The sequence below is a fragment of the Musa acuminata genome, chromosome BXJ1-8 (assembly GCF_036884655.1).
Source record: "Musa acuminata AAA Group cultivar baxijiao chromosome BXJ1-8, Cavendish_Baxijiao_AAA, whole genome shotgun sequence".
In the NCBI taxonomy this organism is placed as follows: Eukaryota; Viridiplantae; Streptophyta; class Magnoliopsida; order Zingiberales; family Musaceae; genus Musa; species Musa acuminata.
The window spans coordinates 51,124,131-51,148,966 of NC_088334.1; the positions used below are offsets into that span (position 1 = coordinate 51,124,131).

Sequence of the window (24,836 nt, forward strand, 5' to 3'; positions counted from 1 at the left end):
CTACTATATCCATGTGTAAAATATGATAATATGGGAGTTCATAGGTTAGTGTTCTACAAACACAGTGCAAAGTAGGAGCAAATGTTTCATTAAGTTGATGCTTGACATGATAAAGGATGATGCATTTGAAATTTCAGGTGATTTGCTTTGTCCATTCATGTTTTCCATGGTTAAATTTTGAAACACTCAATTCTTTATGTTCCATCTTTTTCTCCAAGCCCTAATTTGTATGATTTTAAGGTTTATCAGGTCACTAAAATGTGCAATTGCTAATGTGGGTCTGATTTCAAAGTGGTTGGCAAAGTCTGTCTTCTACTACTGACTTATTGGACCATATCTCAGGTAACTTGCATCACTCTTGAAGATGGTCTTGCCTTATGTTCATCTTAGTATTCTGTTAATTTCTCTTTCCTGTCCAATATCAACATTCTTCCTACAAAATTTCAGTCAATCATTTCCTATTACAAAGGAACAAGCCTATGCTTCTTGTTGAATGTTGTAGCCAGTGAGCTTGTTTATGAAGATAAAAGAGGCAAAATAGGTGCACTAAGGTTTGCAACTTCATATACCAATAGTGTTTCAGATAAGTACTCATGTGTCGACATACCGATATGTGCCGATATTACTGTTCCGAGTATCGATATATGCTGAATTAGAAAATTTTTTGAAATAAATAAATAAATAATAAAACCAGACAGATAAATATCACAAACCTGGGTACTCAGTGTGCAAGAAAATGACTTGCCATTAAAACTTGTGCTGGCAATGATGACAGCTTCTGCTCTGAGTTGGCTGAGTGCAAGATGAGCAAAGAGGTCAAGCTGGCCACATTGGCCTCTTTCTGTGTAGAAGACCTGAAAGTTTTCAACCTCCTCTTCATTCAGACTGGTTGAATGATTCTGGATCTATAATGTCAAATTGATTCAACTTTTTATGCTGTCCCAAAACTAACACAAAATCCCATGAACACAACATCTGATGTAGAAAAGAAAGAAAAAGAATTCAATTAGTATTTGCCTGCATGTAGAGTTGCAGTAATGCAATTGAAGTAGGCTTATGGAATGTTTTCATCAAAGATCTGATGTGAGATGTCTTAATACATATTGGTGAATTAAAAAAGGAAAATTTTCTGTATTATTATTATTATTATTATTATTATTACCCATGTCAGAGGAAATGAGATAGCTATACTATGCATTAGTGTATAATAATAAAATCCCAAATGTGTCAAAATTTAATATTCGATATTTTACTTCAAAATATAAGCTGAGCGAAAGATCATAAAAAAAATCATCAAAGGAAAAAAAAAATAATGATACATGATAAAATATATTCTTTTTGCCAACAGTGATATTTTCTCTAATAATTCCAATTTATAAATTTATATCCAAATATCTTTTCCTATTTTAACTTAAAACCAAAATTTTATAATAATCAAACAAATAATAAAAATGAAATAAAATAAATAATGCACAAGAGATAAATCTAATGTTTTTAATGGTGTATTTTACAGATATTTCTGCATAACACATTAACAAAATCATAATTTTAAATCTTTTCTCAATAGGATCCTTAATAAAATTAATATTTTTTATGGATATTTTTATTTGTAACCATTTTCTATTTACAATGATATTTTAATAATTTTTAATATTTCTAAAATATCTCTAAATGTCATTAACTTATCACTTAATTTTTACCCTCTTCCAACTCTTCCTATACAATCTTTGTTCCTTTTTACTATTGTATATATTTTTTCTACTTCCCTTTTTATCGTGTTATATATATATCATTACGATATCAATCATAGACATATAACATCGATGTTTGTGTGATGATTGATCGACCGATGAAATGAGTTGTATAAAATAATGATAATTAGAAAACATAAGAAATAAGAGATTATATTTAGTAAAATTATATTAAAAATAATTATATAAAATAAGGGGTTACCTATCAATAACAATATTTATTTATTTATTTATTTTCTAAAGAGTTCTTTTCTTCTCTCCACTATATCTTGAGATTTTTGTTTTTTTAATCAAACTATATAATATTTAAAACTCCCTCCCATTGACATCCATTTCCGATTACCAGCCCCAATTCCTCCGCAATCTCTCTTCCCCTTTCCTCTCTCTCTCTCTCTCTCTCTCTCTCTCTCTCTCAAAATTCGGCCATCGGCAGCCTCAAAACCCACCCATAACGAACAACGAGGGATCGAAGCAAACCTGATCCAAATCCACCCACCTCCTCTCTCTCTCTCGCTCTCTCTCAGATCTATCCGACGCGCTACCTAATCATTGGTATCCCTAATTCCTTGTCCAACAACCAAATAATACATGCTCTGTAGAGAGCGGATTCCAGCGTCGGAGATCGGTGGGTAGCGATGCCGAGCGTGTCGGTGAAGGTCTACAGCGTCTTCTTCAAGCTACTGCTCAAGCACAAGCTCCAAACCCTCCTGCAGCAGTCGGCGACGGGTGGCACGGAGGCCTCCTTCGGCGTCGCTTCCCGCCCGGACGAGTCTGCCGCCCCCTCTAACCCTTCCTTCGGCCCCGACGGGGTTGCCACCAAGGACATCCACGTCGACCCCCTCAGCTCCCTCTCCCTCCGCCTCTTCCTCCCCGACTCCTCCCTCGCCCCCTGCAATGGCCACGTCGAAAACGGCGGGGCCTACGGGGGCTATCTGCCGCCCGTGTCGCCGCCGGACGCCTGCCGCGGGTCCCACGCCGGGTCTCCTCGGAAGTTGCCTGTGATCCTGCAGTTCCACGGGGGCGCGTTCGTCGGCGGGAGCAATACGTCCACGGCCAACGATTTCTTCTGCAGGAGGATCGCCAAGCTGTTGGATGCGATCGTGATCGCTGTGGGGTATCGGTTGGCGCCGGAGAGCCGGTACCCTGCCGCTTTTGAGGATGGATTCAAGGTGCTGAATTGGTTGGGGAAGCAGGCGAATCTGGCGGAGTGCAGCAAGTCGATGGAGAGCACGAAGGCTGGTGGCCTTGGGGATGCGAGCAGGTCACAGATTGTCGATTCTTTCGGTGCATCTTCCGTCGAGCCTTGGTTAGCAGCTCATGGTGATCCTTCCAGGTGATTGTTTTCTTTTGGTGAATATAAATTTTGGAATTTTTTGCTTGGTTAATTTGTTTGGGATTAAAGTTTTGCAGATCTATTAGAGTCTATGTAGAATAAGTCGTAACCATTCTGTTAAATGCCAAATTGTAGTCACCTTGAATTATTGGTGTTTTGGGATGTTAGTATGCTTTTTCTTGGTTGGAAATATACCACAAGGATATATATGCACGACTACTGCATATTTGGTTAGAATTGAATGCAACATATGACAGTCTGTTCACTGAACTCTAGAAGCTTTTAGTTTCTCAAGTATTTTATCACCCTCTTCAAAGTTACACCTTGACGGTCTCTACGGTAGGTTTCTGTGGTAAAATTGCTTTAGCAAGTGTTTTTTGTTATTTGTGTTAAGATGCATTTACAGGTGACACATTATATTGATCATCAAAAAACTTCTAGACTATATATTTGTCAATTGAACATCATTTTGTGGTTAGGTAATTGCACATAATATCATATCTTGTGGGTTAGAATAAGTAGATTGTGTACAAGCTGTTTGTTAATGATGGTATGATGATCAGTAGGTCTAAACCATAATTATGAGAACCGGACTATATACTGACCTGGTCAAGTCTCAAATCATTGGGCTATTGGTTGAACCATGGGTCAACTGGTCTGGCTACAGGTTTAATATTTTTTGAAAATAAAACATAATTATATATTATATTAAAAATATAAAAAAATATATGAATAATATTATATGAAATATTTTTATAATATTGTGAAGAAGGATAATTAGACATGACATAGACACGTTGATTTAGCCTAAGGACATGACATGAAACTTTGGGATTAGTGAAGGATCAAAGGAAATTTTCTTGAGACAGTGTGGAGATAGTCCAGAGATGGCTACCGAAAGGACAAAGGTGCATATCTTAATTCCAAGTGAAGTAGTTAGACAGGACTTAGTTAAAGTGGTGGAAAGCTTTTCAAGTTGGCTGCTATCTTATGAGAATTGGCTAAGGATCTAATTAGCACACATATGTTCCTAGGTGTCCTACAGATGGTGGTAGATAAGGATTTATCTTTATATTCGCCGGATCTTTTTATTATGTACCTCTATCTATACTGATCTGTGTCTTTCTTTTCCTATTTGTCTCCTTTTTGGCTTTTATCTCACACAAACCACCTGCAGAGATACCCTGAATCTTTCCATGCGACACAAGAAGTCATCACCAAGAGTTTCTTTTTATCCCCTTCCACATCTGTTTCTTGCCCAATCATGAGCATTTCAGACCTAGAGTCAATCCACAACCAAGCAATGCTGTTATTATTACTAATCATATAAAATGTCCTCCTGTAGACCTGAACTATTCATCAGCACTACTCAATAATATCCTGCTATATTCCAGGTTTATGCCACCATAAATGATAGCCTATATTGACAATGAATAACCTCTACATAATCACCAATAGCATCCCTGAAACTTGTGAAATTTGCTTCAGTTACAATGCCCACACTGAATCATACCCCTTGACCACATTTTTAGACAAACATAATGAAATCACGCCACAAATTCTTTTTTTTTTTATAAAACAAAGGATTCAGAGTTTGGAAACAAAATTCTTTAGACCAGATCTTATAAGTGCTTTAGTTTGGGGAAAAAAAATTTTATCATCTTTTTTTAAAAACTTGGTATTCTATGATGAAATTGGTTCCTCTTGTTATATCATCATATAGCTAGGAGTATTATCTAGGGTCTAAGTAGGTATGGATTAGGTTTTTCCTTATTTTTCGTAACTTTTATAGGGATTTTTAGGCTATAAGTATATCCAAATTTGTTGTAAATTGGACTACTTTAGTTAGAAAGGAGTTGTTGAAAGGTAGGATACCGACTTATTATTCAACGCAATGTATCATCACCCTAGGGTGCCCTTGTCCTGTTTGTGAAGAAGAAAGATGGATCCATGTCGTTATGTATCGATTATAGGTAACTTAACCAGGGGACCATAAAGAATTAAGTATTCCTTTATTTGGATAGATGACCTATTTGATCAATTTCAAGGTACTCGGGTATACTCAAAGATTGATTCGAGGTCTGAGTATGATCAACTAAAGATTAGTGAAGGAGATGTATAGAAAATTGCATTTAGAACATGATATGATCATTACGAATTCTTAGCAATGTCTTTTGGACTTACAAACAGTGATTTAAAATGCACTAGGCGCCAAGGACCTAAAACACCTGAGGTGCTCTAAAATATTAAAAATATAAATATATATAATATTATTAATCTAATAAATAAAGTTATTTTTGTACATTAATTAATAATTTACTGTTAACAACACTTAGAAGGGAAGAGTAAAAACTGACAGTGAGAAGTCAGTGGACAACAGTCACAACAGCAGACAGTAGCAGCGGCAGCGGAGTTGCGGACAGCAGGAGGCAGCGGAGTCGCGTCGTGGACAGTAGTAGGCAGTGGATAGTAGCAACGACAGTAGACAAACAGCGGAAGCTGAGGAGACTCGATCAGCGACAGAGGAAGACTCGGAGGCAACAGGAGAAATTGTCGACTGCGTAGGTATAGGGAGAAATTGTTGTCGGCGAACGCAGAGGGAGAAAGCATAGGGTTGGGAGTCGGGTCGCGCGTAGGTTTTGATATAATTGCGTGTGTTAGTTGGTTCAATTGAACCAACTAATGTAAATTTAACTAAACCAGACGTAAAAAGTCTAGTTCGGTTGCCTAATATCAATAAGGCGCTCGCCCGAAGCGCTCGATGCTTGGCCTGGGCGAGTGCCTAGGCGGTGTCTCATTGAAGTGCGTCGCTTGGCCCTCAAACGAGGTGCTCGAGCAAGGCAAGCGAACGCCCGAGCGCCTTTTTAAATCACTTCTCACGAATACACCAACTGCTTTCATGGATCTCATGAATAGAATGTTCCATTCTTATCTTGATAAATTTGTAATCATGTTCAATGATGACATTCTGATCTATTCCAAAAGAGGCGCGGAACATGAACACCATCTTATGACAAGACACTGTATGCCAAATTGAGTAACTGCAATTTTTGGCTCAATAAAGTTATGTTTCTCGGTCATGTAATTTCTAGTGTTGGTATATATGTTAACCCCCAAAAGATTGAAGCTGCAATGAATTGGAAGTGACTTTCTAATGTTTCGAAGATCAAAAGTTTCTTGGGTTTGGCTAGATATTATAGAAGACTTCTAGAAGACTTTTAAAAAATAACAGCATTTTTTACCAGTTTGACACAGAAGAATGTGAAATTCATTTGGAATAAGTGTCAACGAAGTCTTTTGTAGCATGTTTGCTCCAATTATTTTGATATTTTTGATACCACTTTGTCACAGCATACTTCTTTGACCGTAGACTTTGTATAGTGCAAGCACCTGCATCTAATGCATACAAACTTTTCTCTAAATTAATTATTGAACTGGTGAGTCCACCTCAACTGATATGATGACTCAATCTTACTGTAGAGAGGTGCTACAAGTCAAGGTCTGCAATTTTGTACTGTACCGGAGTTTCGACGTTCGCTCGGTACAGTACGAAACTATATATCGAGCGGTATACCGTTCGGTATACTGCTCGGTATATATATATAACTCGGCGACGTCGCCTCTCTCTTCTCCCAGGTGGGGCGACGTCGTCTCGTTTATATATATATATATATATAAAATCCGAAAAAGGCGACGTCGTCGAACGTCGCCTTTTTCTAAAATATATATATATTATTTTATTATTATTTTTTGTTTCGTCCGGTAGCGAGCGGTCCACGTATCGGTATGCCGTCGGACCAGTACGTATCGCCGGTACCGGATGGTATCATTCGATATTGCCTACCTTGCTACAAGTTATATTTTATCAGTCATTCTATTCCATGTTACCCGGTACTCCATCCATGTTCTGCTAGGATTAAAACATATATTTGAACTACTTGGCATTACCCGTTGGCTACTTTGTTGTAACAGATGTGTTCTTCTTGGTGTGAGCTGTGGTGCTAATATTGCTGATTTTGTGGCTCGAAAGGCAGTCGAGGCTGGAAAACTTATAGATCCTGTTAAGGTTGTTGCCCAGGTTCTGATGTATCCTTTCTTCACTGGAAGCATCGCTACCCATTCAGAAATCAAACTAGCAAATACTTATTTCTACGACAAGTCGCTGTGCGTACTTGCTTGGAAGCTGTTCTTACCTGAGAGGGAATTTAGTTTAGATCATCCAGCTGCAAACCCCCTTGTGCCTGGCAGGGGACCACCACTGAAATGCATGCCGCCAACCCTTACAGTAGTTGCGGAACATGACTGGATGCGGGACCAAGCAATTGCATATTCCGAGGAGCTGCGGAAGGTGAATGTTGATGCACCAGTCCTGGAATACAAGGATTCAGTTCATGAGTTTGCCACACTTGACATGCTCCTCAAGACACCTCAAGCACAGGCCTGTGCCGACGATATTGCCATATGGGTGAAGAAGTATATATCGATCCGCGGACATGAATTCTCATACTAGAGATACAGCAGTTTGTATAGTAGTTAAATGGGAAGGGCATTTTTGCGTTTTGCTTCACCAGGCTGTATGCTTTTAGATGAATCAGATGATCAGGTTTGATGAGTTTAAATGCTTTTGCTGTCTTTGTTTTCTTGTATGTTGGAACATGCAAGCGGTTGGGTCGGTAATTGTCACTTTGTTCCCCTTTGATATCATTCTTTTATTCCTTTGTGTTTTCTGTAACATATTTAGTTATTAATACTGTACATCAACCAGTATGATGGTAAAAAAATTCTTCAAAGCCCTTTTCTCACTCCTTTTTCATCTGATAATTAAGCTTCTCGGCTATTTCTCGGCCTTGGTGGAGCCTCCATGAGTTCTAAGTTTCTGGAAACAAGCAGGGAAATGCTTTTGTTTGTCATTGGGCTGGTCAGGCACAAGTAAGTATTGCTCTGATGACCTCAAGCATAGCTAGTTGTTTAGTAATGTCTCCATAGGGCTGACATTATGACTTGTTATTGTTATGACGTTGGTTTGAAGCATAAGCGTAGAGCTTTGGAGTCATGTCTAATATGACTTGCTGTTCTTGTTTCTTATTTTTCATTTGGTAAGGTTGGCAAAAACATGACCTCTTCTTGATAACATAATAAATTCTGCAAAGACTGTCATCAGGTTTATTTGTTATGTTCTGTCTTGAGTTGATTTCCTTCATCCAATTTACTATATTATTTTGTTATTAGTAAAGGTAAAAGAAACAGATCAAGATTGCAATCATGCATAATGTTTTACCAAAACATAAACTGTGAAACTATGGGATAAATGAATAAAGATTTTACATTGTATGCTGATTTTTTTTCTCATATTTATCATTATACTTTCGGGTAATCATACTATTTGCATAATGTTTTAATGATACGTTTTATTAGTTCTTGAGTAATTAATATATTACTCATCTCATTATTGTCGTGTTTATAATCATATATCATATAATGGCTTTTTTTTTTTTTTTTAACCGGCTACTGTAAGCATTCAAAGGCCTAACGGCAAAAGACAAAGGCAAAAGGCCTAAAAATTGGGATGGATGTTTTATGGAACATTGGTGCATGGGTTAACTATGATCTATGATTGGTATCTTGATCCTTATACCTTAAAAAATATCATTGAGATCTATACACTTATAAAGGTGAAATATTTAATCTCAATTCTTCTATCCGTAACTTTGTGAAATACTTACATATCACATGTAAAAAAAGGTACGAATGAAAAAGATAAAAAGATAATTTTATTATCTTTTAAATTATTAATCTTATATAAACTTGTCACTCATAGCATGGAGGCTTTCAGAGAAACTACTTTCCTTCCCTCCGGTTTCCTCCCCTTCGGCTACATTGCGGATATCAGACCAATGATGATGTCAGTGGAGCACGATGCTATTGGCATTACAGAGGAGATCCGAATAAAACCTTTGACAATGATCGATTTTCTCCTTCCCTCCTCTTTCTAACCTACTCGCCCGTTGCACCTTTATTGATCCTGCTTGTTTACCGCACTTGCTCACCCGCCATCCTGTTTATAGAAGCAGAACCCTACTTACGCAGTGATCGTCTTTTTAATCGTTCCATCAGTGGTCGGCATTGATGACTAGCACGTCAGTGTCAACCCAATGCAGGGCATTGAGATGGATGGCAGCATAGATGTGGTCAGGGGAGGCTGGGGGAGGGCGATTGATTGCTGTAAGGAAGGAAGTGGTCAGAGGAAGGTTTTGTCACCTGTGAAGTGTGCTCGCATAGGAGACACCCTGCGGTTGTTGGCATGTGAAGTCTTCCCCAACAAAGAAGGCAAAAAAGCCAACGGAAAATCGGAAGACTAGTGGTGGCGACTCTCTTGCTATGATGTCGTACTCCTTTGAGTTATCGAGCAATGACATCGTCATCGTCATCACCGGAGACGAGGACGCATGCTCCTCTAATGGTGCTGCCTTCGTCTTCTATTCTGATGTCCTTGATCATCTCGGCTAGTTGGTTATTGATAAAGATAAGGCTGAGGAGGGATGTGTCTCGTTAGTGTTGAGCATCGCCACGCAGCAGCTATTCCCTTTGGCTGTAGAGGTTGCTGCGATGCAACCTCATGTAGCTATGGACTCGTCCTCTTGTTTTCTTTTAAGTTTTGCCGTTGTTAGCTTCTGGAAGGGAATAACTGCTGGTCATAGGTGCTTTGTAAGCCAATCACATAAGTGATGACATGTGACTTAATACATAGTCTTTTTGTTTATTATTATTATTTGATATTTTATCACTTTATATTGCTTGTTGTATGAATATATTGTGATGTCTATAGATCTGTACAAAGGAATCAGATCATGATGAGACCACGATAATGAGATCGATTCATCTTTAAACACAGATCCTAAATAATCCCGGTCATAGGTTACTTAAGAGGGATATCGAGATAATCGGACAGACTAGTGTGTTGTATATCCATCCATATGATGGATGCAGCTGGTCTTATACAAGCTCATGTGGGGACACTAGGGATACAATGCAGGTGCTCATTGGAGAATGAGTTCATTGATTGATTCGCTCACGGAATGCTGAATAGTTGATGATGCCTTATTGTCAGATAATGATTTCGTCGTCTTAGTGGTGTTTCTGGTCCTTAGACTTGAGATACTAAGGATGTCCTATATGAGTACTCTATTCTTTGATACCGAACTTATAGGCATGAAAGTTTCATATTTAGTATAATCGGTCATCGGGAGTGGTAGCTAACCTTACGAGGATTATTGAGTGTTGATAGAGGATCATCCGCTCTCAGTGTCATGAGAGGAATATCACATATGTTCTTGTTTAGACAAATTCCTAGCCATGGTCATTCGAATTGAGAGAGAAATAGTTCTCCAGGAGAATCCGATTAGAGTGAGACTCGAGGAGAAACCGTATGGGCCTAATAGTATCATGCTCGCTATACGATCTCTGGGGTATTAGATAAATGAGAGACTATAGGTACATGGTAATTGAGGATAGATATGTCCAATGGATTGGATTCTCCTGTATCGTTTGGGGATTGCAGCGTAGTGGCCTAGTACGTCCGCAATCGAGTCAAGTGAATTATTATGGAGATAATAATCCAGCTCGATATTGGGCCTAGAGGGTCACACATATATGGTATGCATTGCGACAAGCAGAGGTTCAGATATGAGATATCGATCGGAGCCCCTATCTTATTGGATATCCAATAAGCCACTAAATTATTGGATCGTATGAATGAGATCTAATATGAGCCAATGAAAGATTATTGGATAGAGATCCATTAATCTAAGAGGTTTGGGTAATTGAATGGAGATCCAATACTCAATAGGGCATGATCCATTAGGGTTAAGTTGATAGGGGGCCTCTATAAATATGAGGGAACCAAAGGTTCATAGGCTAGAGCTTCTCTTGATTGTCACCTCCTATTCTCCTCTCCCCTTCTCCTTCTCAGATAGTAGACTTGAAAATTTGAGGAGTATCATCGTAGCCCTATTGTGTGGATCACCTCTAGAGAGGAAGACGTTTGACTTCCTTCATCATCTCCTATAGTTCTATAGGGATTCATAGATATACGATCTCCCTAGATAACACAACCATCTCACGCGTGGTTTTCAGTTTTACGAATTTTACACATAAATCTTTATATGACGACGAACATAATTTATGAAAAATTTAAGGAATTTTGTTTTCTGTTCTTCTGCTAACGCATATGATATTGCTCAATTCTCTACAATGACAAATGGTTTGGTGGAGTCGGAGGCCAAACTGCAACTGTAATGATGACAAAGGCAGTAGGTGAAGAAAAGCATAAGAGGATCGAGGTCTCTTAGTTCATAATATCATGGAGTTACCTTCTATCGAAGAACCGACCTTACGAGCCACCAACATCGCCACTTATATCATTTGTAGTGTAGTCGGAGGGGAGAGAACGGGAGGGGAGGAAAACGGTTTATGTGAAAGCATCGGTTTGCGAGTGAAAATTTAATAATTTTAAAAAGTAAAATTATATATTTTTTTATTCGTGTTCTTTTATACGTGATAGTAAGTATACAATTTTTTTTATCAATGAAGTTACGTGTGAGAAGAATTAAGATTAAATATTTTTTATATAAAAAAATTAATATTATTTTTTAAAATATAAAAATTCTAACCATCTTATTTTTTTTAAATATAAGAGGTAATATGTCGAAAGCCAGCCTCCATCATTGCTCATGTCTCTTCAAATACGTAAAATGCCTCATCTCTCTAATCATAAGGAAAGCAGGAGGAGCCCGAAGACAGTGATACGTCTCTCTCTCTAATCATAAGCTAATCAGGACAGCCCGAAAACAGTGTTAGCTCGCTCTCTCTCTCTCTCTCTCTCTCTCTCGTGCGAGGGTGATTCGTCTCTTCGTCATAACCAGCGCTTCCGGAGCCGACACTTGCAACGGTGTCCTGTGGCGATCGGGCTGTCTTCTCATGAGCCACTTTGCGAACGGGAGGAGAGGAGGAGGAGGCTTGGATCTGGAGCTCCGCCGCACCTGCCGGAAATGATGAGGCCATCCATGAAGCACCGAAGGAGAGCCGGCGGAGGGCGGTCTTGGGCGAGGGGCTCCTCCGCGTCGCCCTCGTGGTTCCTCCTGTTCGCCTTCCTCTGCTGCGCCCTCTTCGCCGCTGTCGCCTTCTCCACCTTCCGAATCTTCGGAGGTAACCCTTATGGAACTCGTTCTTTCGTTGATTTGCTAACGATCATGGTTTGTGATCCATGATCTCTGCATCGGTTCTCCATTGTTTCTCTTCCTTACCTCCTTCCTTCTCTAAGCGTGTGGAAGAACCGTGTGTGATTTCTTGGATTAGGTTATCTTGATACTCTCAGATCGTTCCAACCCAACATAACGTCATGATTTGAATGCGAATGCGCAAATAATTTATGCATATAGCAGTCTCAAACTCTGATCTCAATTTGGACAGTGTCATTCCGCCCGGTGCTGATGCTCCCAACATGGCAGAACTCGGCCATCAATGCCATGGCCACCGACCACTCCTTCTTCACCTTCGCCGCCACCAAGAATCGCAGTGACAACCCTCCTTCCGTCCGTATCGAAGAAGCCATCTCCTTCCCGGATCAAGTCCTCCTCTTCCTCCAATTTCCCGGCTCCCTCCCTAGATCGGACCTTGCTTGCCTGTACTATCCCCCAAGCAATCCCACCACCACCATATCCTCCTCCTCCTCCTCCTCCTCCTCTTCCCCTGTTGCCCAATTCCATCTCCCCGCCACCATCCCGTCTCCCCTGCCTTCTTTCGTCCGCTGCCCCCTTGCGCCCCGTGGCTTCTTCGTTTCCCTATCCCCTGACCTCCCCCTGTTCCAACCACGGCCATGGGACCATCTCGTCTACGCCGCCATTCTCGATCCTCATGACAACTCCTCCATTGTCTTTGCCAAAGGCTTCAACCTCCGTCCCGCCCGCCTCGCCGACCCCTCTCGCTATGAGTGTGTATACGGCTGGAACTTCGTGAAGCCCAACTACTTCATGACCTCTCCTGTCGTCACAGCAGCTCAGGAAATCATCCGTTGCCCCACCCCACACAGCATCCTCCTCCGCCTCCGCAGCCATGCCGTCCTGAATCCTCCCTTGGTGTCAGTCAAGACCAAGGGCCGCGGTGCCGTCACCCTCCCCTCTGTTGCCCACCATGAGATCCTCTCGCCGAGCAGAAGGCAGGGCCGGCACACCATGTGCGTGTGCACGATGGTGCGCAACCAAGCCAGGTTCCTCCCGGAGTGGATCATTTACCACTCACGCCTCGGCGTCGAACGGTGGTTCATCTACGATAACGACAGCGATGATGACACAGAGCAGGTGCTCGAGTCCATGGACACGTCTTCCGATTACAATGTCACCCGCCATTTGTGGCCCTGGGTAAAGACTCAGGAAGCAGGCTTTGCACACTGTGCTCTTCGTGCCAGAGGTCACTGCCGGTGGGTCGGATTCATCGACGTAGATGAATTCTTGTACCTTCCTACGAACGTCACACTGCATGATGTTCTTCGGAACTACTCGAGAAAGCCTCGGATCGGAGAGCTCCGGATAACATGCCACAGTTTTGGACCTTCAGGGAGAAGAACTGTGCCATCGGAAGGCGTCATGGCGGGCTACACATGCAGGCTGAGTGCGCCTGAGCGGCACAAGTCGATTGTTCGTCCGGAGGTACTGAATCCTTCTCTGATCAATGTTGTGCACCATTTCCATTTGAAAGATGGGATGAGATACGTGAACATGGAGAAGGGACTTATAGTGATCAACCACTATAAGTACCAAGTGTGGCAAGTGTTCAAGGAGAAGTTTTATCGGAGGGTGGCCACCTACGTTGTGGATTGGCAGATCGAGGAGAATGTGGGATCGAAGGACCGGGCACCGGGTTTGGGAACAAAGGCAGTAGAGCCATCGGATTGGCCAAGCAGATTTTGTGAGGTTCATGACACAGGGCTCAAGGATTGGGTTTCTGTGGCTTTCGCCAATCCACGAACTGGCCTTCTCCCATGGCAGAAGGGGGAAGAATTTGATTTGATTCATCACTTTGATACATAGAAGGTAGATGATGAGAAACAAGGGGGAAAAGAGGGTTTTGGCCAATTGTCGAAGGTTGATGAGTCTTCTCCCATGGCAGAAGGGGGAAGAATTTGATTCGATTCTTCGCTTTGATGCAGAGAAGGTAGATGATGAGAAACAAGGGGGAAAAGAGGCTTTTGGCAAAATTGTTGAAGGTGAGTCTTAATTTGTTTTTTCTTCCTAGTTCTAACTATAGATGAGACAATTATTCTTTTGTAGATGGAGACAATACAGCGCCTTGCAATGATACAAGGGATGAATCGAATGGAAGCTTAGCGGTCAGTTCCTTTTAACTATTTGTTTATCTTCTTACTCTCTCGTCAGTTTGAGCTCTATTTGTTATGGTTTCAGAACACACTTGCATCCATGCTTATTAGGATCTATTGTTTGCGTAATTCAGTCTAACTTGTGATCTAGATAAGGATGTCGTAATTCAGTCTAACTTGTGATCTAGATAAGGATGTTTCACCTTTCTTGATGTGGTCCAGCAAGAATATTGAAGAGAGAGAGAGAGAGAGGTAGGTAGGTGCTTCAGTGGAAGCTAAAGATCACTGTTTTCCCTTTAAGAAATATTCCTTTTGCCAAAGTCAACCTTATCAGCCTCTCTTTTTACCTTTACATTTTCTCCATGATTATTATTCTGGTCTACATGCTAATTAATACACACTACCACCATGGTTCAGAAGAGGGGTTTTGTTGAATCTTCTTTTCCACCAGTGTGTATTCAAAGCCAATAAACACTACCAGCACGGTTCAGAAAACTGGTAATGTTAGGTTGACACCTGCTGTCAAACTGCATCTCCTTTCTTACTCTACAATGAAGGGAGGTTTCTTAGATCTTCTTTGATCATCTGTCATCTGCTGCTTGATGTTATTAGATAACAGATGATAAAAGATATAAGATATCAGCAACACAAGGAGGTAGGTGCCCATCCGGTTGAGATGGCTTTAAGGACTTCGACAAGGGAGGGATGGGGTGGGGAAGAGCCTGACGTTTGGACAACTTGGCTGAGCTGTGGACACTGTCTCACATGCCGAAAGCTTTGTCTGCGAATTTATTAGACGTTTGGAATGTTCCGTGCGCGTGAACATTTTGACAAGCACTATCGTGTTTGTTCTGTAACGAAGGTATATTGAGAACTCACGGACAACAGAGCTTTCCTTGAAGTTGTAGGAGCGTTTTCTTCTACAATACGAAGGAAATTATTTTTGCGTGACACACGTATCATATATGAGAGACTATCTACGTTACTCTAATAATTGTATAGGAACATTCTGCTGCTCTATAAAAGCAAGGCTTTGGGACAGATTGACCAATTCACATCTTAATCTATTAGTGGTCTGAATCAACAGTCCGTATCTCACATCCTGATGACATTAACAGTCAGCTAATAAGATTTCTTTCCTACAACATCGATTAGTCTCTTATGTAACATTGTGATGTCCGTACATTTTTTGTCACCAAAGTATCTTAGAAAGAAGAATTTGTTTCTGCATTGCGAGCAGATATCTGATCAATAAAACCTAAGAAGATAAACCAAGCAACAAGTCTCCATATCAGCAGAATCAAACATGTTTGCTAAGAAAGCTGCAGAACTCCAACCATACAATATATGTGTCAAAACTGACTCTTTTGAGTTAGTCAATTAGGAACAATTTTGGTGGATATTTCGCACCTTTGCTTACTTCTTCATGTTGTCGATGTGGTCTATATTTCTCGGGTCACAAATGGGGTAGCTCACAGGCTTGCCAATTTTGGGAGAACTTTAAGTTCTCCATTTTTTTGGTCTTCGGATGATCCTCATATGGTCCATTTGTAAACCCAGTTTGACTTTAATCGCAGTTATCATTTTCAAAAAATAAAAAAAATTTCACATACTTAACATAAAACACAGATTTCATGAAGACCTACAAAAGTAGTACACACAGAGATAATAAGATGACACCTGCAAAACTGAAACCATGCAGAATCGAGCTTCTTATGTTTCTTTTATGTTAGTAGCTGTTTCAGTAATTGCATCCATGCATGAAATGAAATGTCACAGACCTAAGATGACAAAAAGGAGCCAAACTCAAAGTAGTGAAGAAGAAGACAATCGCCGTATTTTCCTGGAAATATATGGTACTAAGTTGAGAAAAAATGTTTCACAACTAGACATGCCGGAGAACAGAACGGACTAAAAGTAAATGTAAAGATGTGCAACCCCTCTTTTCTGCAGCTGAGATTGTTTTTTGACTCAGTTTATGTGTATCATAATGCCAAACATGCAGAATGATGATGGACTTATTATCAATGTCAGGGGCTTGAGCGATAAGAAAAGATTATTTAGCTACAGTCTAACATCAGTTTACTTAACCTCCTTTACATGTTTCTCAAATATAAATTATTATACTTCTGCCCAGAGTACATCCTTAAAATAAGTGGATGAACATCAATGTCCCCATAGTGTCCATCATGCTGATTCCCACAATGCAAATGCACCATTACAGGCACTAAATATGGATACAAGGGCAGTATCCTTCCTGACAAGTAAAGATGTTTGAAGAGAAGTGCAGGGAGTGACTATGAAAAAAGGTATTCATCAATTGAGTAATCCACCGGATCATATAAGTACTCACCACTGGGTTCAGAATCCTCGCACAAGTTAATACGTTGGACTTCAGAAATCGGCACTGAATCAATGTACTGATATATTTCTGTGCCAGTACAACTCACATTCTCCAAGTAGCTGAGCTTCTGAACAGAATACAGATGTAAATCCTCAAGCATAGAATCCGTGTCGCTCTTACTTTTAAGACTGACCTCACATGTTAGAGGAAAACACCCTTGGTTGCATGTCTCATCAAGGTAACAATCTTCTATGCTTGGTGATCCCTCTAGTTTACAAATTGCTCCAGTGTCTTGTAAGTTAACTAGTCCATGTTTAACTTGAATAGATACCGAGTCAATCATGCATGCCATTGGAGGCATAGCAGGCTGGAGAGGTTTCACTTCATAGAGATCTTTCATATCCTTACCATTTGTGCAAGTGGCTGATGTGACTAAGGGTTGTGAAGACGGAAAATGATCAAAACAGGGCTCATGATCTCGATCAGGATTTGCCAAACATGAGTAGCCTTCCAATACGCTGTAGTTTTCTTGTTCTGGATACTGCATGAGCTGCATCACTGGCCTTTCATCATGCAAAGGCTTGCATGCCTTCTCCCTAATGCTTGGCAGCATGCCCTTGAAAGAAAGAAATAGACCTAACTGAGCATCATTCACTAAAGCTTTCTTACTTGCTATTACTTGCGCAGGTGCCACTCTGTTCATTTCACTCATGTGAGCTGCATTGGCAACAATCCCATGAGTCTGGAAATTCTCAGTTGTGCATGCATATTTGGTAAGCTCCCAATCTTGTTGCACATTTGTTGAGCTTTTTAGTCCAAATTTTCCTTTGATGGTTTTATTTATGTGGTCAGATTGCATATTTCCACCACAAGTCCCTCCATTCTGCTTTTGTAGTCTACTCAAGTAAAGGCGATACTTCTGCATAAATGATGCAACAATAGAACTTCTACATGTCTTCTGATAAACAATAGAACTTAAGATAATGAAAGAATTTAAAACCAACTGTATTTAGTGAAGATAATGATGTAATTTAGAAAATGATGGTCATACTACTAGACCTATAAATATCAGAAATCCAATACGGTTCAAAAGAGAAAGTAATGTGAGCACTGAATCTGAAAATCTCATGTAAGCCATATAAGACATACCAAATACCTAGTTAGTTTAAAGTTTTCTGCATTCTATTTCCAACCCCTTTTTAGTTCTGATGCTTGAAAGCTGTTCCTAATATTTTCCTTAATCCTTTTCACCATCCTTAATATATAATTTATTATGAAAGCTATCGCAAGTCTTGTATCTTATCAGACGCACAACTCTTTTTACCACTTCTTTAGCTGTTGTATACTTTTTGAATTTCTCCTCACTAATGATTATGGCAATCTTTTGAGCTTCTTCACACCACCACCAACTCTCTCTTAATGTTACGTTATACATTTAAATTCCTCAAGAATTTTTTTTTAGCCTATCTTTCTGTTCATAAACCTATACAAATTATTTGTGATTGTTATAGTTCTGGTTCTTTCTGCTACAAAGAACATAAGAATATTCTCAACAACCTTTTCAATCTTCCTTATCTTCGTCGATTGCATTTTATTACAAGCCTCGAGTAATCACAGCATGTAGCCATTGAAACAGAGATTAAAAGAATGTTGATTGTGGCTAACTAGTTATGCTCCTCTCGGAATAGTAAAACTAATGGAGTAAGATCATACCTGAAGATGGCTTGCGACATTCTCTCTTGTGAGGCCAGGAACACTCATCAAGTCAAGTATTTTCTTTGGACCAACTTCTGCCAGAACACATGACAATTATGGAATTGAAAGCACCATCATAGTTATAGCTCAAAAAGAAAAATTATCATGGAAGAAAGAGGCATTAGCATCTTAAAATTCTAGAGAAAATAATTTTATAGTATGAGCAAATAAAAGATTATACAGAATGGCTGCAGTTAGTAGCTGATACTCACTGTCGAATCCAATCTGATCTACAGCATTTACAAACTTCTGATGAAGATCCACGGACCAAACCACTCTTGCCTTCTTTACTGTGGAAGGATCATTGAGCTCTTGGTCAACAAACTCTTTGTTGTCAACATCCTTCCGTTTCCTCATGGAGCTCATCTCAGTTTCATCTATCAGATGTCTGTCTTCAATATCTTCAGATCCATTTCTTAAGATGTTGATGACCTCATCGATACTGTGAGTTTCTACTTCTTTCAACTCCTGCATTTTCTTTCTGTAAACATGCTGCCATATATTCCTTAGCTCCTTCATTCTCACGGGTTTAAGAAGGTAATCACAAGCACCATGTTGAACACCTTTCATTACCCTGCTTGTCTCCCCATCTATGGACATCACTGCAAAAATTATAGAACATGGACATATAAGCAATGCTTATGGCTTATGCGAGAAAAAGGAAAAATTGATGGTATGGGATTTCATTTGTTAATGTTAGAATGATAAAGGATTTGGATATGGATAGCTAACTTATGACAGGCAGATCCATTTCAAGTCCAACATGCTCAAGAAGCTTGAAACCATCCATATCGGGCATGTTGACATCACTAATTACAATGTCAAATCTAGCTTTCCTTTCACGAAGTATGTGCAGAGCATCTGTTGCTAAACTGCATGTGGTAACTGTAAAAATTGCACCATTCATTTTAAGCATTGTCACCATTTAAGAATATACTGCATTTACATAGGCAATAAAGAAAATATCATAAAAGAAATGAAGCATCAACACTTTTTAATGAAGACAAGGTAGAGATTTAAGTATAAACTAGGAACATGTTTCAGACACAAACGGCACATCAGGTTTAGATCCAATGATTTTTTGCAGGAGATGTTATTTCTATGTCAAGCAAGAAACTGTCTCCTAAAAATGGTTGTAATTTCTAACTTAGTAATCTAGTGAATTTGCAAATTCATACCGGATGATATGTTAAACCAATTGCTCTTATTATATCTATAATGAACACAATAATAAAAAGCCATCACAACTGGCACATCATGATTTTGGTGGTTTTGCAAGATAAATTTAGCTCACAGCAGAAGCTCAATAACAAAAAGTCAGTATGCTTTCTTAGGAGTCTCATGATGAATACTTTTTACCATGGTTTAAAGGTTTTGCAGAATGAATTTAGCTTACAAGAAAAAATTCAATGGAGAAAATCATTATACCTTCTCAAAAGTCAAAAGTATCATGATTCAGAGGGTACTCAAAATTAATATATATATATTTTTACCATTACCCTTAATCATGTCAACAAAAATGATTGCAGCTTGTAAGCAGCCTCAGTAATGCATGACCAAATCTGTTCATGGGGAAAGTAAGATGCAGAACAAAATTAACATATTCTTTTGTCTTGTTTATAAAATGTCATGATTTGGTATTATGATGACAGACCTTAAATCGCTATGTAACGCTGACCATAATTTTCCATTTCTGACGAAAATGATAAATCATATGGTTGCCATGGAGTGACTTCAGAGCTAAGAAGCTCCTGAAGAAACTTCAAGTGAAGAGGCCTAGTGACATGGAGATCACTGTAACAAGCTTTGTGGAAAGGGAACATATCATGGTCCAAATCAAGTACAAGCTTATATTATTTTAGTTTTAGTGAGATGCTTCAACTCCTCCACAAAACCTTTGGGATCAAAAAATCTCCAGCAAGCATGGAACCTGCAGACATATATGTGTGTGTAATTACGGTAGTATATGGAACAGTAAAAGCTTTTCTTTCATGTTACCAAATAAACTAAACCCACTAAACACAAAATCTAATGAAAAACAATTAGAAGCAAAATGCTTTCCCAAATGATCACGTTAATCGCTTGGAAGTGAAAGAAGAAGCTCCTTATATGTATCTATATATCAATATGAAACTTAACGTAAGTAAATCACAGATATTTAGCAGCCTCCTTCCTGTTAAAAGAGGGAGAGAATAACTCGAAATGAAAAGAAAAATTTTAGAGATCAATGACCAAAAACATACTAGAAAGAAGATTTACGTAATTCGACACTTTTTTTTACCTAAATCAACAGAGAAATCAAAATTTTCACTACAACGTCATTGAGTTATCTCCCCCTAAGCACAATTGTCTATGTACATCCTCTCACATAGATCTTGAAGAATTCACACATTTTCCCTCGACCCTCGAGACACCCTAAAGAGAAACCTGATTTTTAGGGTTTATAGAAAGTCGAATCCTGATTTTTAGGATTTCCTCGTATCGAGGAGTTTTTCATACTATGATTCCTTATCCTCGTAGAACATTTGACTCCAGAAATCCTAAAATACTTGCCAACCCCAACACTTTGGATACCTAATCGCGATCTCACCACAAAGAACAAAACTAAATTAACACTCGATCACATTATCACACAAATTTTGTATCTCTTGTTAGATAAGCTAGCAAGAGTGACAAGCCGCTCAAATCTGTTGGTCTAGCAAATCAAGCCGAGGAGCTAGTTTGCGGCGCTACCAAAGAGAACTAACTACAAACACCATAGCTGCACACCAAAATCTCTATCGAGCACAATAAAGCAGAGAGGAAACACGGAGAAGAAGAAGAACGGCCCCTCCCCTCGCAACCGATCGGGGCAAACAGCAAACGACCTTGGTAGGAGCACTTCCTGAGCATCTTCTCCAGGATCTTCAACCAGGTGGGATCATCATCGACGATCAGAACCCGAAGGCCGGCCGGGAAGGCTTCGGCTGCTCTGGAGGAGGGCAATGGGTTCCCCATTCTCGGGTTGGGAAGAGGGAGGGTGGGGGCAGAGTTCGGTGTCAAAGAGGGCTCAAAAGGGGGGAAGCCTTTTGTAACGAATATTGGCGCCTCGTCAGTTAACTGCCACTCACTGCAAGTGTTAACATTTATAATGCCCACTACACCACTTTTGGTTCTTTTTCCCCCTTTTGCATCATTATATATTGGCTCATAGGAGAGGGGGGGAACCTTTGATTAAGTGGATAATTATTGGGTAAGACAACAATGTCAACACCATATTGCATTTGTCCTTTTATTTTTATTTGATTAGCTTAAGATCAATAAGAAAATAAAACGCATCGAATGATGTGGATTTTTCGACTTCCTTTTTAAGTAAGGATTGTTCCAAGTCTTAGCATAGAATTTTCTAATGAATATATACCATCTTATCCCTCTAAGTGTATATATATATATATAGATATAGCATAGAAGTCATCGTAAATAGATACAACAAATGAGCTATTAGTTGAAATTGCAGCATGCATTAGTTCTAAAAACATTATGATGCTAAGATATTGAGGGCATTTTAGGTATCTAATACTATATATATATCTATTTGTTTAGTTAACCCAAACAAACTAATGCTAAACAAGGTTAGAAGTGAATGATCTTAATATTTGGATATTAAAATTTATAATGACAAATATGGTATTCTTCATTTACATAAATTCATATGTGAAAAGAAAAAAAAAAGAAAGAAACAGACACAGTTGTATTTTGCTACATCAAACTGATAAAAAAAATATGTACTTGTATATGACAAACAACTTATAGGATATTGTGCTCAAAAGATGATTAGAGATTTATATTTGTTCTTATGATTAAAGATGTGCAAGAAAACTTTTTTTTTTTCTTCTTTAGAGTGAGAAGGTGTCATTGACTTTAGTGTATATTTCTTTCAGAAACCATAATAGGGATGATAAAAATTCTTGAGAGGTATAAGCTAAAGTGTACTATAATGAATAGGGTGTATAATGTCATGCATCAAATGATAAGCAAGTTATGGTGGCAAATCTCCTGTGGACAAATATTAGTAGCTACAACCCTAGCAAAGCAGCCTATGCTCAGTGTTGGATGCTGTGAGTTGATGCTGCACATCTTATCATTGTGGGTGGCACTTCTTTCCATTCTAATTCCTTCTCTGGGTGGGGACATAAAGCATGTCCATTATCATTTCCATGATGCAAAGCTTAAAAGCTTGTCATTGAGGGAAAGTCTTGATGGTCATTCATATGGATTTTGGTTGTCAGCTTCTTTTGAACCAAAATTAAATTCCATAGAGTTGATTAAAATTAACTAGATTAATCAATAGTTAATCTTAAGATCAAACTTGAATTAAATTACAAGCCTCATTAACTTAGGGTAGTAATGATCATTATATATATATATATATATATATATATATATATATATATATATGACTTAATAGTTTTATAAATTAAAATATAGGTGAGAGATTAGAATTTTAAATCTGAAATTTTGATGAATGACTATCGAGGAAGCGTTTATCATACTTTTATTTGTAAACTTTCATATAAAATTTACAGCCCGCCTTCTAATATGACATACGTGGTTCCTTCCCAAACCTCGTATCGATAGGAACTATTGAGTTTATTCTTCTATTAATTGATCAAAAAGACTCTAATTATTCAAATCCTATTGCCACTATTATAAATCTTCTTGTCTAGAACTCGGTTGAAAGTATAAAGTATTTGAAAGGAAGATATCATACTTCTACAAATGACTTGTGCTCCTTATAAAATACTTCTCCAAAGATCAGAAAGACTTGCAGAGAATTTGGAACCCACTTGGAGAGTGTTCCTATTGAAGACCTTCAAATAGAAAACTTGAAGTGGGGAGAAAAGAATGCACATTTGTTAAATCAGCACTTACAACCATTAGTTGATGGATTCTCTCATAATTCACTGCATTTGATTGATGGATGAAGTTAGGGGCAGAGCTTTTATCTGATGATTGTTTATGCATGTAGGTGGAGAGACAAATCAGACAGTAAGAGGCCAACAAAGGAGTACAAAATCCACCAAGCTTTGTAGCCAATGAGATGAGTGGATTCCAATTTATCTCCTCCTGTTAATCTCAATCATCCTCGACCATCTTTTCTTTGAGCCACTTGAGCATGGATTTGCTGCTTCAATCCTTTTCCCTTCTCTGTGGAGTCATGTCAAATACAGAATTAGATGTTCAGCCATTAAGCATTGCAACAATTAACTATCCACACTAAGATTGATTCTATGAGCAATCAGATAAAAAGGATTGCAGCATTATTCCATTCTAATCTAATGAGCAATCAGATAAAAGGTTTGCAGCATGATGTGTTCAATCCTCAAGGTGCTAAAGTTGTAACCCTTTGAATGTGGGAGGAGAAAGGAAATGTCCACTACCAGTATTCTTTGATTAAAATAGAGGGGGGCTGTAAAGAGATGTTTGGCAAATGGGACTGAGGAGGAGAAATCATGTTTCTTATCTGAAAGGCATAGATGGTTTTAAATAATCCAAAGCTGGAATACTTCACTTTGCTCATTTGGTACTTCCACATGGGAATGCACAACTTTTGGAAGTGGTGAGGAAGTGATTGAATGGTTTATTCCTTTGCCAAACCATAAGCAATACCAAAGCCTTCTCTCATTAGTTTTGAGGATGGGGATGGATATATGGATGCCATCTAAATTTGTGATGACAATGGCTTGGAAAGATAGGCTAGAAAGGTTGGAAGTCTATATTAAATGGCTCAATCTAGAAATTTGTGATCCTCTTTCTTCTTTGGTTACTGACAATTGTCTTCTGAAATCAATGTTAGGGACTTGATTTACTGGATCTCAGTCTTCATAGAACAAACCTGACAAAGCTTTTTCCTCTAAGATCAAAGAGCTTGATATACTGGTGAGGCTCATAGAACAGAACAGGTTCAAAACTCCAGCAGAATATGCACAAAAGAAAGTTGGGCAAGAAGACAGCACCCTCCTGCTCTCCAGGATAAATCCATTACAGCACAGTTTGACTGGGCTTGTGATTCCAGTGAGAGTGAACCATGAAATGGAAGGAACAAGTGGAAGGCAGGTTTGAAAGACTGCTGATTCTTTTACCATCAGATTCTTTCCTCCCAACACATCTGTTGTCACAATCAACTTAAAATACCTTCACGAAAAGGAATATGAACAGCCGAGTATTGCTCCAATGAGATCCTGTGATTACATGGCACAAGTGACATGGCCAACACATCAGCTCTACACGTGGCTCCACCCG

At 39.1% G+C, this 24,836-nt stretch overlaps 3 protein-coding genes across 7 annotated transcripts; 2 read left to right on the forward strand and 1 right to left on the reverse strand.

Moving 5' to 3' along the window:
• Positions 1–2,098: 2,098 nt before the first annotated feature.
• On the forward strand, positions 2,099–7,886 carry LOC103995726 (probable carboxylesterase 16). Its single transcript, XM_009416402.3, has 2 exons — positions 2,099–3,084; positions 7,057–7,886. Exons 1-2 carry the CDS (start codon positions 2,387–2,389, stop codon positions 7,592–7,594), a joined length of 1,236 nt encoding a protein of 411 aa, XP_009414677.2. The 5' UTR covers positions 2,099–2,386; the 3' UTR covers positions 7,595–7,886.
• A 3,960-nt stretch (positions 7,887–11,846) lies between these two features.
• On the forward strand, positions 11,847–19,078 carry LOC103995724 (glycosyltransferase family 92 protein Os08g0121900-like). 2 transcript variants are annotated; one of them, XM_018830791.2, is made up of 6 exons: positions 11,847–12,288; positions 12,553–14,344; positions 14,409–14,467; positions 16,680–17,037; positions 17,127–17,572; positions 18,791–19,078. In XM_018830791.2, exons 1-2 carry the CDS (start codon positions 12,132–12,134, stop codon positions 14,166–14,168), a joined length of 1,773 nt encoding a protein of 590 aa, XP_018686336.2. In that variant the 5' UTR covers positions 11,847–12,131; the 3' UTR covers positions 14,169–14,344; positions 14,409–14,467; positions 16,680–17,037; positions 17,127–17,572; positions 18,791–19,078. The 2 variants fall into 2 exon arrangements, with proteins under 2 accessions (XP_018686336.2, XP_018686335.2); XM_018830790.2 differs by lacking the exon at positions 16,680–17,037 and having other exon boundaries at positions 17,487–17,572.
• On the reverse strand, positions 16,294–21,677 carry LOC135581387 (two-component response regulator ORR26-like). Of its 4 annotated transcripts, XM_065080935.1 has the most exons (6): positions 21,422–21,556; positions 20,209–20,484; positions 19,287–19,439; positions 18,767–19,156; positions 18,513–18,589; positions 16,294–17,718 (listed from the first exon to the last, which is right to left on the reverse strand). In XM_065080935.1, exons 3-6 carry the CDS (start codon positions 19,351–19,353, stop codon positions 16,753–16,755), a joined length of 1,500 nt encoding a protein of 499 aa, XP_064937007.1. In that variant the 5' UTR covers positions 19,354–19,439; positions 20,209–20,484; positions 21,422–21,556; the 3' UTR covers positions 16,294–16,752. The 4 variants fall into 4 exon arrangements, with proteins under 4 accessions (XP_064937007.1, XP_064937004.1, XP_064937005.1 ...); XM_065080932.1 differs by lacking the exon at positions 20,209–20,484 and having other exon boundaries at positions 21,419–21,677; XM_065080933.1 differs by lacking the exon at positions 20,209–20,484 and having other exon boundaries at positions 21,422–21,676.
• Between the last annotated feature and the right edge of the window lie 3,159 nt (positions 21,678–24,836).